This window comes from Limulus polyphemus, unplaced genomic scaffold (assembly GCF_000517525.1).
Source record: "Limulus polyphemus unplaced genomic scaffold, Limulus_polyphemus-2.1.2 Scaffold25, whole genome shotgun sequence".
In the NCBI taxonomy this organism is placed as follows: Eukaryota; Metazoa; Arthropoda; class Merostomata; order Xiphosura; family Limulidae; genus Limulus; species Limulus polyphemus.
This window is the reverse complement of record NW_013665635.1, coordinates 425,163-442,403: the sequence shown is the minus strand read 5'-3', so window position 1 is coordinate 442,403 and position 17,241 is coordinate 425,163. Positions and strand designations below refer to the sequence as shown.

At 31.1% G+C, this 17,241-nt stretch overlaps 1 protein-coding gene across 1 annotated transcript in view; it reads right to left on the bottom strand.

Annotated features, from left to right (window-relative positions):
• The window catches only part of LOC106458931 (histone deacetylase 8-like), a 17,401-nt gene extending 3,316 nt beyond the window's left edge, over nt 1-14,085 (bottom strand). The window contains exons 1-8 of the mRNA XM_013918501.2: nt 13,951-14,085; nt 12,349-13,280; nt 8,189-8,384; nt 5,322-5,463; nt 2,954-3,066; nt 2,211-2,288; nt 1,513-1,625; nt 226-295 (exon numbers count right to left, since the gene is read on the bottom strand). Of these exons, the coding sequence (XP_013773955.2) occupies nt 226-295; nt 1,513-1,625; nt 2,211-2,288; nt 2,954-3,066; nt 5,322-5,463; nt 8,189-8,384; nt 12,349-13,152 (1,516 nt within the window). The 5' untranslated portion in view covers nt 13,153-13,280; nt 13,951-14,085. The remainder of the gene's footprint in view (nt 1-225; nt 296-1,512; nt 1,626-2,210; nt 2,289-2,953; nt 3,067-5,321; nt 5,464-8,188; nt 8,385-12,348; nt 13,281-13,950) is intronic.
• Between the last annotated feature and the right edge of the window lie 3,156 nt (nt 14,086-17,241).

Here is a 17,241-nt window from a genome sequence, read left to right as displayed (position 1 = left end):
AACAGTAAATAAAGAAGTAAAGCAAACAATTATCTCTTCTAGTTACGACCTTTGTACTTGGTTGCTGCTTGATGCAAGTTTTATTTATATATAGTTAAATAACCAATATAGTTGATAAATTACTATATCGATACCATAAATTCCACTACAATTTATCAAACTTAGTAACTAAACTGTATTTCGGTCTAAACAAATATGAAATTTCGAGCAGACTGAAGACATAACCTGCCTCTATGAAATCTTGTTTGAAAGCACGAGATGGTGTCCTAACACAAGATAATGGCTGAGAAAGCCACTAGGGGGACATTCTGAGCATACGATTGGTTATTCATATGTCATATACTGTATAAGTGTATATAAGGGACCGTTTCCAAAAATTTAAAGAGGTGAGCAGTGTGACCACTGTGTTTGATTCAGTACATGAGGGATATCCCAGCAAATACAAAAGATATGAGGTTCTTATTTTATATTCTAGCTTATCAATATCAATAATTTGAGTTCCTAATTCATACAGAACTAATCTGAACCAGTGCTACATTCAACATACCATGTGACACACAAAAATCAATGTTTAACTGTGTTTTTTTAATAGTTACTTTTAAATTAAGAAATCAACTAATGTATAACACTAAAATTTTAATTATAATCTACAATTTGATACCAAACTTATTAACATAAATTCATAAAATAGTTGTTCACGAAAATTTTTAATGCAAGTCAACAAACGCAATGACATGGCCTTTGACCCATCTTGAAAGGGTTAACTGAATTTTAATGGTTCTTGTCGCATAATTAGAAACAGAAAAATTGTGATAATTATGAGACTGACTGCTTTTTGCATGTTATTATTCTGTGTTCTTTGGTGCATTAATTAACTAAATACAAAATTATTTAGTGCAATAGTAGCATTAGTATACAAAAGCCAGAATTAAATGTCTCTGACAATCAACAGCAAAAAAATAAGACCCAGGTAAGTCCTTTATTTTTTGTTTTTCATGTGGATTATTTTTTTATTATTACAAAAGAAACTAAAATGAAAAAATCAGAAACATCTTAGGGTAAATAAAATAAAGAATAATAAACATTTTTCAAGTAAGCTTGCTCTCTTACTGCCCATGCATTATGTAATTGGATAGGTAACATGAGGTCCACATTTGTCAATTGATTTAAAAATTTTATGGCTTGAATATTAATTTAGACATGGGGGCAAAGGGCAATAAAATAATAAAATTTAAGTATAAACAGATGTATACTGTTATGTAGTTTAAAGCTATTTTGGATAAACAAATGTAGTTTCATGTTACAGTTTTACTTAATTAAAAAATCTAATCTTTTAATGTTAACTGAAAGTTAACCGAAATGTTGTGAAGTTACACATAACACGTTAAAAGTTATGGTATGGAAACTGTAATGAGTACAAAAATTGTTACAAACAAGGTTGAATCGACTAAGCTGTCAATTCAACTGAGTCCGTGTGAAAAGAGTTAACATGGTGTAAGGTTATAATTATACATACCTTTCAACAATCCAGCAGAAATTGTCATCTCGAATTCCATCTTTTAAGGGCACGTTTATTGTATAAAAGCGACCTTTACCTAAACCAATATCAGAAAGTGACCCTGTACCTGAAAAACAATAAATTATTATTATTACCAAAATGTTACATACTAACTCTTGTGAAGAATTGTTTAGAATGGGTACTCAACAAATATATGTATAATACTTCATCATGCATATTATATGAATTTTCAAACTGGATAATTTTACAGTTTAGTTTTGGAAACAAGAAAATAATGCATTTTTCTGTACACCAAGATGATATCTCAGTACAAATCTGGAGTAACACCAGGATTCATTATCAGTAACTCTAAAAAAACAAACAACTGTAAATATTTGATGAGCTGCAGACTTTGTGGACTAGTTCTTAGGCACTGTGTTTCAAAGTATTGTTTATTGTCAAAATCAGGACAGAGTACAAGGTACTACAGGAAATATATTAGAATCGCAGACACAAACTAAAAAAATATAATAAGTTTTAAAAATGTTTCAATAGGTTTATATAGAGAGAGCCAATAAAAAATTTACATTTTATTTTATTCTAATGTTCAGTTGGAAAACTACTGAAATGTGACATTTTTTTAAATATCTTAATGTGAAAAAAATTTCTTTCTTGATAAAGGTGTTACTATGAAATAACACACAAAACTCACCTGGGAAAAATCCTTCACAAAACTTGTGGAATGATAAACACATAACCTTTGATGTGTACGTAAAAGCTTCTTCCACTCCTGAATATGAAACTTAACTTTATAATATAATCAATACAAATTTAAATTTACTTAAAATAAATATAAACACATACTATATATACATACAGGATATCCTAAAAGTAACTTAGACATACTACAAAATAATACTTATAAGATGCCAACGATTAAGATTCAAAAACCATAAACAATGTATTCTTCTTTAGAATTGTGGACAGAAGAAATTCAATGCATTATCATCACCTTGTGTATCATTTGTATAATAGGTTCTAAATATAATGTTGGAGCTTAGTAATAATTTTCACATAGTTCTCAATGTATTACTTTTTCAATTTAATCTAATCAGAATGTGCCTCAATACAAGTACTTCAACCAACTAGTAAATCACAAATGTAACAAAAAAAAACTAACAATGTTTTTTTAAGAAAAATATTAGTCAAATACTAGTTGTGTTTTACTTTGCAATGAATTTTACCTTAATTTCTATTTACATACAGAGATTTTCTACTGTGGGTAAAACTTTACATTTAAGAGTCAAATACCTTTAACAACCCAACCAGCTGAGAATAACTCCTGTAATGGCCCATCTGGTACTGAATAAATATTTTTACTTTACTATATTAATGACTAATGAAAGAGTACTCACTCCTTGTTAGCTTGAAAGAAACTATCATATTTTAACTTACCATCACCATGATGTAGATCTAGGTCCACATAAAGAATCCTTTGAAATTTTTTTCGAAGACAGAGAATACCAAGGACAACATCATTTATGTAACAAAACCCTGCAGCTTCATCTCTTAATACAAAAAAACGGCAGTTACTAAAATGCTGACAGAAATCCAACTTCACATACAAATTTATTCATGTTGAAGTTCTTAACAAATTTGAATAGAATAAAACAAGCAAACATATGTCTTAAATATTATTTTTTCATTACTGATGTAAAGTGTTTGCACAGGTATACAGAAGAGACTATGTTACTGAATTGAATTACATAATACACGAGCTGCTCGTGAGCATACCTTGTGAAGAATTATTTATATTTTCATAATCTTACATGATCTAACCTAATAAGTTTCTAATTTTTTACATTTTAGTGACTTTTATAATGATAATAATAAATAAAGAATACACATGAAAAACAAGAAATATAGTAATTACCGAAGTAATTATCTTTTTTTTTTGCTGTTGAAGAAACTTAAGCTTACTTTTTTATGCTAATGGTATGACAACATTAAATAGTTTTTATATAAATAAATACTGCACCCATAACAGAATAATAACATGCAAAAAACACACACACAATGTCCTATAACTATCATAATTTTTCTGGCATTCTAACTATAAGAGCCTTTTAAAAATTCAGCTAAGCTTGTCAATGTGATTCCTGTGAGAGTAAATTTCAAACTGAATGATGAAACAGACAATGCTCTGTACAGAAAACAACATAATATAATGCATCATTTGATAGATTAAAACTGTCCACCTGTCACATCTTTTATCTCACAAATTGCCAATAGACCTCTCTATTGTTTTGTACTGTATTATAACAAAAGAAAGCCATATGGCAAGTGGGTATGATTTTCCAGTTTATGGCTCTGTAAACAAATAAGATTCAAGGCTATAAAAAGTATGCTTTACCTGAGTAATATCTATATCATAAGTAATTTACATTAAATACCATATTTCTCATAGGGGTGGTAAATAAATAGGGAAGAGGGAAAACCTAGAGGGCAGGTGTCACAATTCTCATACTAGGGATGATTGCAGATTTTAAAAATATTTCCTTATAAAATTAAGAACTTAAAACTTGTATAATATCAAAATTTGATTTATTAACTACATTTTGATGCAAAGTTTATTCTTATAAATTTATAATACAGTCGTTTCATTAAATTCTGAATGTAACTCTGTAAAAGGTTATTTCATACACACTTTGACCTATCCATTGTGAAATGGTTAAAGGGTTATGTATTTCTCACCCAGTGCATATATTCTTCTGAACTATATTTGTGTGTTTAATAAAGTATTTCTGCTCATTTTGTATCCAGTCTCTTCCATCGGTTTAGCCACATAGGAAACTAAGTTTAGCTCTGCATAACATTTTTTCTAGTCACTGGGGTTAACTATTCTTGCCTATAACTTAGAATACCACAAATATTTGCCTAAAACAAGTGGAAGTAATGTTATAATAGAAAATTATGAATGATAAATGACAAAATAACTGCAATCATTTTGAATTTTGGTAACGCATAACATAATGTATTAGTACATTAATGTGCATTAACTCTTACTCTATGGCCTGATCAAAGTGCACTTGTCATGACCTTACAATGCTACATTCACAATTTAATTAAACAACTTTATTATCAAGGTATGAATGTCCATAAACTTGGCATGAAAGCATAGTATATTATTAAGTTTTTACATTGTCAAAGTTTTCACAACTTATTTAAAAAAAAAAAACATTTGAAAAATGTTAATCATCATTTCTCTGTGTTATGTGAGGTATCTGAGCTCAGATTTCTTCACTTCAAAATTTTCTACCTTCTAAAATAGGATACTGAAGTTTCCAATCAATTAGAAACACAAACTATAAAAATTTATATGCAAGAATTTAAAATTTAAACCTCCTAGCTTCTCTATTTACTGAGATATCAATAAATTTCTCAAACCTTCCAGAGAAGTCCCTTCCCCCTCACTCTGACTTTTGAGGTTGTTTGCTAATCAACTTCACATAATTGATGTACATGTTTATAACACGTAGATGGAACAGATTCTCCTCTACGTTAAATCTTATAATTATGCATTAAGTTTTACCATTTTAAACCATTAGTTGAGGAGAATTGCTTGGTTTGTGTTTATCAGATTTGGTGCTCCAAAACACAATAGAATTCCTTTAGCCAATTTATAGGTTACATAGAAAGCTAAATAAATTAAATTAGTTTTAAATCAATTTATTCTAGTGACTGACATATTTTTTTGTTCTAAAATGCATATTTGAAAGCTACATGGATATTTGTTTGGACATCCAAACACTTATAAACTTACTTCTTAGCATGATGCCAACCTCCAGTCCAGTTGACAGCAATCTGACATGTTCCATCAAGTAAAGCTCGAGCTGCTGTCAGAGTTGCTCCTGCCACCTGGGCCACCAGATCCAACAAACGTGGTACCAGAGGACAATCATACCCTGGAAAATTTAGATTAAAAGCAGAGTGGCTTAAAACTCAAGACACTAGGCCAAATGTAAATCTCTATCAGGTACAGGAATTTGATTCCACTTAGAACTTAGTTAGAAAGTCCATTAAATTAAAACATTTTCAGGCCATTAGATTCATTTACATGTTAATATTTTATGTTTTTAGTTGCAGTGTTGAAATAAATAATAAATTTTCTACGTACCACTAACATCATTATAAAAAAAACATATGGTTAAGTTTCATTGAGGGCCGAGAGCGAAAAAAACAACAACAAGAAACCAGAATTAATACTGGATTTCTTGTTGTTGTTGTTTTTTGTGTAGATTTTTTTACTTATTGTTATAAAAGTAACCAAAATAGAAAAATACAAAACTTGAGCCAACTACATATCTTAATTGCTTATAGTTTATATTTCATATCTACAAAACTTTAAAATTTTTCAAAGTTCCGATTTGGTACATCCAAAATCTGACTGATGTCCGACATTAAAAATTTAGCTTCAGGTGATACTTTCTGTAGCAGGGCCTGGTTACAGAAGCTATCAATTGTTTTATAGATTATTTGTATTGTATCCTTATTTAACTTGCGTGTAGAGGACTACTTCATGACTATCACATAGAGCAGAGATACTTCCAAATTACTTTGATCAATTTTTCTCATTGGTCAGCGAAGGTGAAGTGCAGATGCAATTTGATATTTTAGGCAGACTTGTTTCTAACTTTTCAAGGTGGAGACACACCAGTGAAGTCCATCTAATTTTCTTTAGTGTTAAAAATACTAAACATTTAATTAAGCTATACAAGCTCTTTTAACCCTCTCAATAGCAGTAGGTAAAAGTGTACATGTCACAACTGTTTATAGTTACATTTAAAGTTTAGTTAAACAACTTTGTTATCAATGTATGCCAATAAAATTAGCATCATATCAAAATTTATAATTCAACTTTTTATATTATCTAAGTTTGCATATATTACTTCACCAGAAAATATTTTTAAAATTCTCAATCTTCATTTCTATGCGTCATGTGATACATCTGCATTCTGAATTCTCTTTTTTTAGTTTTGTATAACTTCACTATTATAGCAGCTACACCATCTGACTTATCCTAAATATAAGCTATAAACTATTCCAAAGTCCAATATAGAGGCTCAAAATGCTAACATAACCTATAGTGAGAAATAAACATATTTTCTCAACCCACAACAGAAGCCGTTGCCCATCTTCACTTACCTTTCAAGTCAATTTTCAAAACCACATGCTCTTATTCAACATACATGTTTATAACCAACTGAAAGAGCCTTTACTATTCCTTTTGAAATTGGCATCAACAGATGTTATACTAGTAGATGATCCCCATAACATTTAATGTTTTTTTACGTTAAATAGTTTAGTTAGAAAACCAATTTTATTAAAGTTGATTTTGGTCACTCTATTCTAGTGACTTATGTATTATTTATGTTTTTTAGTACTCTGTGTGATTCACTTACAATTGTGGTGCGAATTACTGTAATAATTTTGTCTTCTTTCTTTTGAAGATCCTCTGTTCCTTTTGTCAAAGTGTATTCAGGCTGATTCAATTACTTTAGAACCACACTTTGATGGAATATAATTATTTTTCTTATCTTATTTTCTACTGCTAGTTTCACTTTAATGTATTAAACGTTAGGCCTATCACTTCTATGGTAGTTAACTTCACACCAAGTTTATTGTCTTTTGTTATTATCTGTCTGCTTCTTCCCGCTCATCTCACACTATTTATATCTATATTACTTAATCATCTGTCCACCTTTTATATTCTCGACGTCAATATATTGCACATTACATTCAATATTCTCAACATCAATGAATTATTAACAAAACTTCCTACAATTGTCTGCTTTTAACGTTTATGATAACAAAAAGTAAACAATAATAAAACATTCGCTTACAAAACTAAATTACTCAATACTATCTGAACAAAACAGTCTTTTATATCATGACAATGATTTAGCTACAGTTAGTGTTATGATAGAGAAAATAACTGACAAAATAAACACTTTTACCTTAAAAAACTTTTTATATTCATTTAGGAAATTTTAAAGATTATGCAAATGAAATACAACAACTATATACGATGAAAAAGTATTTATATTCTTAATATGAAAATCATCTTACACTCAGACTGATTCAGTCAAGGCTTCATAAATTCAGAGACAAATCTTAAGTAAAAATACTTAATTAAAAATTCTGATTTTTTGTGTAAAACAGACTTGTAATGTTCATTGAAAGCTTACTGAATTTTGTGAAGATTTATTTAGTAAATTCTAGATTATATATAGTTTCATGGTTGTGTAGTGGTTACAAGGTTGATCAATCTGGATAGAAGGCTAATGAAGTTAACTGCACAACTCTTGTAGCAGGTCTGTATATTCACTCTTTACAAATTATATAATACATTGCTGCACATAAGATTATTTATAAAATGTGGAACTATGGAAAAAAAATATTTTGATAGGAAAAATGATCAGGTAATTAGATACAGTTCTTCCATCATAACTATTTTTGCCTTTAATAATAAAACCTCCATTAACTGGCTTTTAAAGCATTTAAACTTTGTACTTGAAACAAATATGGCTATTGTAGTGACAAATATCAATTTGGAAAATTAAACAAAAAATTCACTTTTGTCCTTCTATCAGTTTCTTTCTAGTTGATACATCTTAAGTTTTGCCTTACCTAAACCAAACTGTTGTGATTCCTCAAGTAAATCCTCTCTCTCAATATCACTCAGCGTATTCACCCTTGACAAAAAAGCTACATACTCTTCTGAATGAAACATCTTCAAGTCTTCTAATGTGGCAACTTGACAGGGTACAACATTCACACACTCTAACAATCCATACGCTTTAAGCAGACCATGGACAAGCCAGACCTAAGGGGAAAAAAAAGCCACTTATAAATCTACACATATATAACATTGATACACTCCTTAAAATAAATACATCCTCTGTAAAATATTTTTAGAATAACTGAAAATATAAATACCAGTTAAAAGCATGCAACAACAGTCAATCACATCATTTTAACAGACCCTGTCAAATTTGTTTCATTAAAATTCTTGTTCAAACAGTATAATAAAATTTAAATTAATGAAAGAATGTCATGAAAGTTTTATTGAATGTCATTGATCAAACTTAGCTTTTCTTTTTCTATGATTATAACAATATCTTTTTTTTTGTTATAAAATATGGAATCTGATTACATTATTTCAATTTTGATAGAACTATAGCATACAAAAAAGGTTAATACATTAGTATTATTATCATCTGTTTGATACAAACTTCTACGTTTTATTATTTGCTTTTCTAAAGCAAAAAAGTAAGTTTTTCTTAATGTTTCACAGTTCAGATGAAATTTATACATGCAACATCAGTATTTGTTGAACTTGTTACATTGTTGTACAACTTCATGACTTGTTACTAACAGTGTGTGTAACATTTACTAATTTATTAAAACTGAAATTTTTTTTGAAAGATTGATTTATTGTCAGACAGATCCAACTTGCTTCAAATGATTGATTCTTTGTGTGATCCAAAATGAAATCTGCCATTTATTGGAGTACATAGATATATTCTAATTTATTGCTTCAAATGATTGATTCTTTGTGTAATCCAAAATGAAATCTGCCATTTATTGGAGTACATATATATATTCTAATTTATTGCTTCAAATGATTGATTCTTTGTGTAATCCAAAATAAAATCTGCCATTTATTGGAGTACATAGATGTATTCTAATGTATTTGTCTTGCATAATGTGGTTCTGTGCTCCACGTGGTTAACAATGATAAAGAATTCAGTGACTTTAGTGGCACTATTAAACTAAATGCACCTATTACATTATTTTTACATTTATGAATGCATTTATACTAAGAGAAAAGATAAATGTACTAAAGTGCTGTGTATCAGTGCTGTAGTTTGCATAGCCACAAGGTATGACAGTTAGTAAGGATAGATACACATTTCGTTCCCTATGATGTACCACATATATTCCTTATTATTATTATTAGAGGCTAGATCTTCAGTGTTCTAATTTAGATTTTAGCTAGAGGGTGCACAATGTTAACATCAAATAAGTTTATAAAAGTTACCTTAGTATACCTAGAATGTTAATAAATATTAGCATTCAAGAGACTGCAAAGTGTCTAGAGACAAGGCTACATTATAAATATGAGAACCAGTGAAGCATTGAGTCAGTTTTCAGTTGGTAGTGTGTCAGGAATTGAGTGAAATATTTGGATCAGTGTTAGTTATCTCTTATGTTCAGTTACTCAATCAATTAGCCATGAAACTGAATTAGCAAATATATTTGTACATTAGTCGAATGACCATTCCTGAGTAAATCTTTGTGAAAGTTAAAAATGTTATTTTAAAGTTAGGCCTATAAGTACAACTGTGTACAAGGAACAGAAGCCTGTATTAAGGAATAAATGAACTAATTTATTACTATTTGAACTATATTTTACCAAATAATTAATGAAAGAACAATGTTACAGCAGTATTATCAATATTTATGAGTATTTTTCCTTGTAATTTAAACATTAGTCTAGACTTTAAAATTTTTGACAAAAATATTGTTAAATAAAAGTTTTTGAAATGTGTCAGAGTTACCTAATTTGTAGGATCTCACAAATGAGAAATTGTGCTGGAAATGTAGAAAATTTGTGAAAAGGAAAAACTATGCTGTTCCACATATTCTAATAAAACATAAGTCTTTTTAAAGGAATTACTTTTTATGAATACAAAGCTGAGAATTTCAAATCATCAACGACTTTCATCTGCCCTTCTCCAATCCTACTTTGGAATGCAAGAACAGTTAATACATTCTTAATACAAAATACATCATCACATCTTTTGCTCTTATTTCCAAACTCAATATCCTGAATATAATATCTTATAATCTAGATTCAAATTGTGCAATGTTTCTGACTGGCTCCTAGTATGTGTTATTAAATATGTCAGCCGAATTTGGAAAGTACAAAATGTTAACTTTCACACCTTTTTTAAAACCAAGTACCTCATTCAACTTATCAGACACCTCTTCATTATTGAGTAACTTTTTACATAATTCTTCCTATTCAATTTAGTGCCAGCTTTTTTCAGATTGTTGTAAACAATGGTAGTGTTTTCTGAATCTATGATTATGCAATACAAGTTAACATTTTCTTAAATCAAAGATGTATTTCCAATAATACTTACCTCCACTCACACTACAGTCGAGAAATATCTGTAGTGTGAGAAGAGGTAAGTATGTTTTGGAATATTTCAGCCATTCCATCAACTTTATCATACAAATTCTTGAATAGTCCTTTATGAAAATATCTTACAAATGTTGTGAAGATGACACAAGAAAGAAAATTTAAAATCAACTTCTAAAAACCAAAAAAAAATTCAAATAACCAATCCAGAAAAGTACAGGTTTTTGAAAATTCAAAACTGTTTGCTAAAATTTGTAGTCAAATAGTGAACTATTTCAATTACTGTATATGGTTGCTGTTCATTACCATTAGATTAGGATGGCCATGTACATAAAATCTTTGTCATACATTAAAAATTATTATTTAAATTTGAATTTTTACTTAATTAAAACTCCAAAAGCATACAGTATTACCAGAATATGAATTTCTCATGAAGGTAAACAACTTTTGACTTCCCCAATGTAACTCATCAGATAACTTTGGGTGCTACTATAGCGTGAGGTCTACAGCCATATGTCGCCTACCCAGGTCTATCAAACATATTTCTAAGGTTTAACAAAATAATAAAAACAGGGTTTAGGTGGGTGTATATATATATAGTTTACCCATATTTTCAGTTTTTATTCAGCATTTTGCAATACACATTTCTAAGATTTATTTATTTGTTGTTTAAGCACAAAGCTACACAATGGGCTGCCTGTGCTGTTGCCCACCACAGGTATTGAAACCAAATTTTTTCATTATAAACCTTCAGATTTACCATTGAGTCACTGGGGAGGGGGGGGGGGCTTCTAAGGTTTAAGAAAATTGCTATCCTCAAAATTCAATGATAAAAGTATATTTGTTCATGTGATAGGTTGTTCAGTTCTGGCTGAATTACCATAAGAAAATTTGAGAATATAAAACAGTGCACCATTTTGGCATGTAAGAATTTTTTAAAGCACAAAATGACAATAAAAACTGAGAGTTTAGGTCAACTATACAATGAAGAATTTAAAACACACTTTGTAAAACTAAAAGAAGTTAACACTATTTTAACAATATATATATATATATACTGCACTAGGTCAATTACATTCTGAAAGCATATTTATATACCTTTCTATCAGGTAGTATCTTATGTTATTAACCTTGCTAAATTGAAGAGATCAAATATGCTTTAACCTGCACGGTCTACTGTGGTTATAAATATGCTTATTTTTGTCTATGTAAACTACATGCACTTTGCTCCATATTTCCATATTAAATAATGTTGAATAAACCTTTACAGAAACAACATAAATAAAAAATATATATTGTTGAATAAAATTTTTAGAAGTGGATAATTATGAATAAAAGTTGTAATAATTGAAACAATATTTTTCACAATATCTTTAATAAAAAGAAATATGACCATTATATATACATATATTAGGTTTCTATTCCTAATTTCTATATTTCAATCAATTTTCAAGATACAACCCCTGAGACTGAAACAGTCATTAATCATTACATTTCTATCATTAATTTGTGTTTTTGTTTCAGTAAATTGGCTTACTAAAACATTTTGTATTTAATATAAAATCTAATAATTATATTTCTGTTTAATCTTTATTTTAGACGTGTTCCGGGCCTAGAATACAAAATCATTCACACGTACCCGTCCTATAACTCTTGGAAACCTTGCACATTCTTGTAAATTCTGAAGACTGCAAATATAACCCACTTGCTGCTGGAACTGTTGCTTTCCATGTCCTTCACTAACACTTTCAGCATTCATTTTATCTTTACTGGCATCTTTAGTAGTCTCTGGCCAGTTCTCAATATCACCACTATCTGTTATGTTTGAACTTAAAGCCCTGTCTTGACTAGTTAAAAATTGAACAGAATTATGCGTACCTAACTTATTCTCACTTCTCTCTATAACTGAATCCACTCTTAATTTATTTGGTTCTACCAGATTTAAAGTACAGTTATTGGCTGGTTCTTTCCCACTGTATAACTTAGAAAATGAAGAAATAACAGATGGTTGATTATTAGTTCTATATGTAGAATATTGTTTAGTTTGAGGTCCTTTAAATTCCTCCTCATTATCAAAATCAAAATGCCGAAGATCATGAGCTGTTGAACTGCAAAAAATGCTTTTCTTTCTTGTAATTTTCTTTCTTTTAAGTAAATCTTGTGTTCCTGTAGATTCTTCCTGTTTATAGTCATAATTACAACTAATACCTGTTGGTTCAGGTTTCATTTCAGAAGAGTTTTTTGCTTCATGTTCATCAACATACTTCAAAGCTTTTAAGTCAGATTCTGATACTTGTGCATTATTCTGAAGTTGGCTATCTGATGAAACAAAAATAGGTGATTTTCTAGAACCATCTGAGATGCAGTTGTCATTAAAAGGCAATCCAACACAACTAGAAAATGTACATGGAGTACATACGTAGCCACTTTTTGCTGAAGACATAATTATTCCAGACTTCTTGCAATGAGCACGATAAACAGATGTTTTACTGCCAACATCATAACTGTTTTGAAGACTCACTGGTACATTATGCTTCAGGCTCACAATTACTACCTAATCCAAAGTCCAATCTGAAAAGAAAAAAAGGCTAGTGGTACAAGCTTCCTCGTGGGTAAACATATCACATCTCCATACATGTTACTGGAATATTTGAGTGGGGTGTACTATATATGCACAATTCAATAAACAACAAAATATACAAGCTTTTAAGGAGGTCTTATAAACATGTTTAGTGCTCAGCTCAAATATAACATATAAAGCTAAGAGGTTTAATAAATGACTATTGTAAATTAATCTAATGTTTACACAATTCAAACACAAAATTACTACTGATTATAAAGCTTCAATTCCTAATTTGGACAGTTCATTTCATTTTCATTTCTCGATATGACACATGAGATTAAAATAGTCATTAGACTTTTAAGATTTTTGTTTCCAGACTAACAGCAACTTAACTATTGTAACAGAATTATCACAAATGATGACCCAAGACTTGAGTTAAAGAATCTTGAGTTCTTCAATCAATCACTGAATCTGTAGTCTATTTAAAATAAATCAATGTGACTCGTAATGATTAATAATTATGTTTTGTGTAGGCCTAGTATTAGTTAATAATACTAAAACTATGCACAAGAATCCTTTTAACTTAAATAACAAAAACACACATTAGTTATTATATTATTTCAATTCGTTCAAATTAAACTTCCCGCTATAAAACACTGAACTGAACATAAGCCTCACGTTATAGGTTTGCTGCTACTACTACTAATTTCACTACGTTCGTAACCATGGCACTGGCGAGTTCACTCAACTTCGAGACGTTCCTCTTTCCCCACTGCTATTGATTACTTATTCGTATTAACTACGTTTTCATATTGCCACCTATCAGGTAATAAATTCATAGGTCTGATAAAAAAATTACAAGAATACACTCTTAAATTTTAGTTAAAACACTTCCTCTTGCAAAAATGTATAACCGATAGTTATTCAATCGTAAACTAGTTGTATTTCGAACAAAAAATGTCTAGAACCTTCAATGTATACGTTGTTAATATTCAATATTTTTTCATACTTTTTCAAATTCTATGATAAATATTTAGTTCAAAAATCTAATAAAAATAAACATAGCATGATAAAAAATCAATATTAAAATATATTATAATAAATCTTTTGTGAATAAAACGACCATTATCCCTCTGTAAATAAATATTATACTTAAAATTGGTATGAACGTTTTTCCAAACTGGCGAAGCATGATTATAATTAACTAGTATAAAAGCCCGTCAAAAATGACTGGAAACCGAATCATACCAAATTTGAACCCTCCAATATGCATTTGCAACTTTGTCGCTCGTAAACAGACATAAGAAAAATAAAGGGCCTTCTAGCTTCGGGAAATCAAAACCTATCATGATCAATATCTCCTTTACCTAAAGAGTGTGAACATGCTACATATTGGTGCCTTTGAATAAAAGATTAAAACATGTGATGACCATGTGATTGCATATACACCTATTCTTCTTCTAAGGAAAAGTCGTCCTCTTTCCTACAGATAATTGGTATATTCAGCCTGTTTTAACAAAGGCTTTTTCGTAATAATTTTCAAGCATAGGATTGCGCTAATTTTTGACTTATTTTTCACAGGAGTCTTCCGGCTTTCCTATCCGGATTCAACCTAGCTTGACGTCATAATGATGTGGTGTTACATACATAACGCCATGCCTGATCTAATCCTGGTAACTCCCTCCCTGACAGCCTTTTATATAACAGACAAAGTGCGGAAATTTAGGAACAATTTACGCCTATGTTAGCAATTAAATTCAACTAAAATTGGAACGGACAATCAAAAGAGGAAGTTTTATAGGAGAAAAAGTGGAATTGGACTCGTGTAACTCACAAAATGCGGAGAAATCGAGCATGGACGACACTTGGCTTTTATATATATATATATTGATATTATACTTGTCATAAGATATTAGTATTAGGCCTATTATATTTTTTAACACTACATTCTTTATCTAGGCCAAATACTAATTAATGTCTTACGACAAGTATAATTAATATTTTACTTATTTAGAGATAAGGGTCATTTTACTCACAACCTGTCTTAACAGAGCATGCACGACCCAGATACTTCAACATGCGCTACTCTATAAAGATGGGCGTTTTGTTGGTACATCATTGTAGTTGTCAAGCTAACACCGGCTCATTGTTATGATATATGGGCATATCATAAATCTTCTACCTTTAGCTGCCAAGGAATTCTCAAAGTTATCAGTGCGTTTTGTGGTTTATTTTTTTTATTTTTTTTTGTAGAACATCTGTCAATGGAACTATTAAACTTATATTGTCTTGGTTATTCATGGGATTGTATGAGTCACTACGATTCTCACTCGTGTTTTCCATTAAAGGAGATCATTGTGTCATGAACAATGCTAATCCATCACCACGCAAATGTACCTGTTTCCAGCACTAGTTTGGAGCAAAGAACCAGTAATGTCAATGGCTACTCTTTCCATTGGTGCGCCAACTTGATGTAACTTCATTGGAGCACGTCCCTTATGCTTGGGTCCCCTTTTGGCACAACATGTACTGCAGGTTCTGTACCATTCTTCCACATCTTGCCTCATACCTATCCAGTAAAATCTCTGTCGTATGTGACTCAATGTCTCCTTAACTCCGAGATGTCCTCCTGTTAAACTATCATGGGACTGACGCAGCACAATTTCCCGTAACTTTCTCGGTATAACTGTTTGCCAGGTCGTCACTTTCCCATCTCCAGACAAGAATACCATCTTCAAGTTTCAACTGGTCCCATTGTGCCCAATAGTTCTTTGTCACAGGGCTTAAGTTAGACACCTTCTCCAAAGCAGGGCACAAAACACTTACTTGTACGAAATCAATTATTGGCTTCAAATATTAGTCTTTCTCCTACTCTGCTTTAATATCTCTACCTGGTTCCACTTCACCATCATCAACTCCTTCGGTCACTTTGACTTCAGCTTGATGACACCTGGTTAGTTCAATCTCTCTTTTAACACTTAACGGAATTCGGCTTTTCTTGTTCTCAAACGTCATTTTATCGAAGTTAACTACACACTTCCTCAGTAGTAAGTAGTCCAACCATAATATGCATTGGTCTTCAATGTCAGCCAAGTATACTTTCTGTCTTTCCTTTATGCTCATGAGCTCAATAGTTACCACACTGGTCCCCACAATCTTGTAGAATGTCCTGTCACACCATAAAGCTTCTCTATGGCTTCTGGTACTCCTTTGTGATCTAGCACCTTGATACTCACAAGGGTTTGCTGAGATGCAGAATCTATGACAAAGTTGCACTTTTGGCCATCCAGCTTTCCTGTCACGTAGACACTATGTGTGCTTGGCATTTTACACTTAGCTGTTGGGACTTTCATGGTGGGGGTTGGTAGGAGTCCCTCAACACGAACCACTACTTGTTTCCTCGAAGCTGACTTATTGGTAGTATTCTTCTTACACTGACTCCTCATATGTCCTTGCTCTCCACAGTTCCAACAACCTTTCTGGGTAGCAGCCTTTCCTGCCATGGCACCTTCACTGTGTTGAAGTTTCCAGCATTGTGCCCAGGTTTGTTACAGTGCCAGCAAAGTCCCTCAAACCTGTCTGAAAGCTGATCTTTTCCGGCCTTTAATCCTGATGACTGTACCAACCTTAGTACCTCTGTGCTGGACTTAACATTGAATTCGAATTCAAGAGCTCTGGCCATTGCATCCTGCATAGTAGAGGGGTGTGCTTGCTTCACTTGTATCTTCAGTTGTGGACTGTCCAAGGCATCTAAAATTGATCCCTCAACAACAACTTGAAGACATCGGGTGGCGCAGTTGGGTGGGCCTTGTGTGTGCCATGCTTTCCAAGTCCTGAGCCAGCTCTTGCAGGCTCTGCACTTTAGCACGGACTCTCGTCCTAAACCTAGCCCTGTAGACTTCAGACTGATTTTGGGTTCCATACCTGAGTTCTAGAGCAGCTACCAGTGCTCTATAGTTGTGCCTGTCA